At 25.8% G+C, this 1537-nt stretch overlaps 1 protein-coding gene across 1 annotated transcript; it reads right to left on the bottom strand.

Moving 5' to 3' along the window:
* Positions 1-229: 229 nt before the first annotated feature.
* Positions 230-1240, bottom strand: LOC143909579 (vasotab-TY2-like). The gene is made up of 3 exons (XM_077427627.1): positions 1166-1240; positions 668-832; positions 230-590 (listed from the first exon to the last, which is right to left on the bottom strand). The coding sequence occupies exons 1-3, from the start codon at positions 1191-1193 to the stop codon at positions 559-561; spliced, it is 225 nt and encodes a 74-aa protein (XP_077283753.1). The 5' UTR covers positions 1194-1240; the 3' UTR covers positions 230-558.
* Between the last annotated feature and the right edge of the window lie 297 nt (positions 1241-1537).

Genomic DNA, 1537 nt, shown 5'->3' with positions numbered 1-1537 from the left:
ACATAATAATAAATATATATGTATATGTATAATTTTTTATTGATTGGAACTGTATGTGTTTTTATCATTATCAGAAATATCGCAACACTTTAAGTGGTTACCGATTAGGATTATTGTTGAAATCTATCCACAGAAAGTCAAAATTGCTTTATTTTTTTCTGACTTTAAATTCTTCAATTTAAATTATTGCAGAGCTTCTTGATTTTGAGCACTATCTTTTAGATATTTAAATTAATATTTCTCTATTATGTTTTTATTGAATTTAGTTACCCCTTTGATTCAATTTAATTCACAAAATTGAAAAACACAAATGAAAATGAATTATTTTTATTTAATAACACATTTATAAGGTCAAATACATAAACAGAAAATTTGTGAAAAAATTAACAATTGCTAGTTAAACATTAAAAATATTTATTGTCTTTTATTATCTGTTAAATTTAAATATTACACACACATACATATACATTTGCACATATATATAAATAACATTTGAATTTATAAAAAATAGTAACCACAGTGAGTCGAATTTTCTTCTTCGATTTTAGTTGTCATCGGTCAACAGTCACCATCTTTGATCTTTTTGAAAGCTAAAAAAATTAAACCAATAAAGTATATGAAGTACATTTTATGTTTAAATCAAATTATAAATCATGTAAAAGCTTACTTGTTTCCTTATCCCGGCAGTTTGTGATCTTCAATTCACATTCATTTGCGAATTTCCGTTGTACACCTTTTGTATCGACTCCGCATACTGGAGAATATAAGAATGGACAAACCTTCGGGCAATCATCGTCTTCAGCCATCACGTAAGCTGACACGAAGAAAGCCACTGTGAAAATAAGCATTGAATAATTAATTCTTCGTAAACAAGTTATTAATAAAAGTTTCAATTATATATTGATATAAAATTTTTATATATGTGCATACATTTTTTTAATCAGATACATATGTACATATATATAGAATTAGTAATTGCTATTGTTTTTAAATCTGACAATCTTAATTCAATACGAAATTATTTCATTTAGATAGCATTAAAACGGCATGTCATGCCATGTAAAATAATACAATTTAATATAAAAATTAATCATTAAAATATTGACAGAAACAATAATACTTAAATATGTAAGAAGATGATAGTGTATTTTAAATATTTACATACAAAATAAAATTGTAACTGTGACCCTCATTGTGGAGTGCTGTGATCAACGCTATGTCGATACCTGGAGACTGAATCATCGAGCTAATGAACACTACCTTTTATATACGCACTGTTGATTAGCACTTTTTACAAAAATACAGTTTTTTTTTCACAAAGTCAACTTGAATCATCACAAAAATCCACTTTGGAATTATTTTCTAAAATCATCGTCGAGTAGAATTACACCCATTACCTACTCAAAATTCATTTTTGGATGAAATTTTATACCCCATCTTTTTATATTTTTGTTTTGGGGCCATGAATAAAACTAACAACACAATTTGTCAATTGTGTACATCAGACTTCTGAATTATTTTTAAACATCATATATAT

The sequence above is a fragment of the Arctopsyche grandis genome, chromosome 3, assembly GCF_051622035.1.
Source record: "Arctopsyche grandis isolate Sample6627 chromosome 3, ASM5162203v2, whole genome shotgun sequence".
NCBI classification, from domain to species: Eukaryota; Metazoa; Arthropoda; class Insecta; order Trichoptera; family Hydropsychidae; genus Arctopsyche; species Arctopsyche grandis.
The sequence above is the reverse complement of the archived record's forward strand: the minus strand, read 5'-3'. Positions and strand labels throughout refer to the sequence as shown.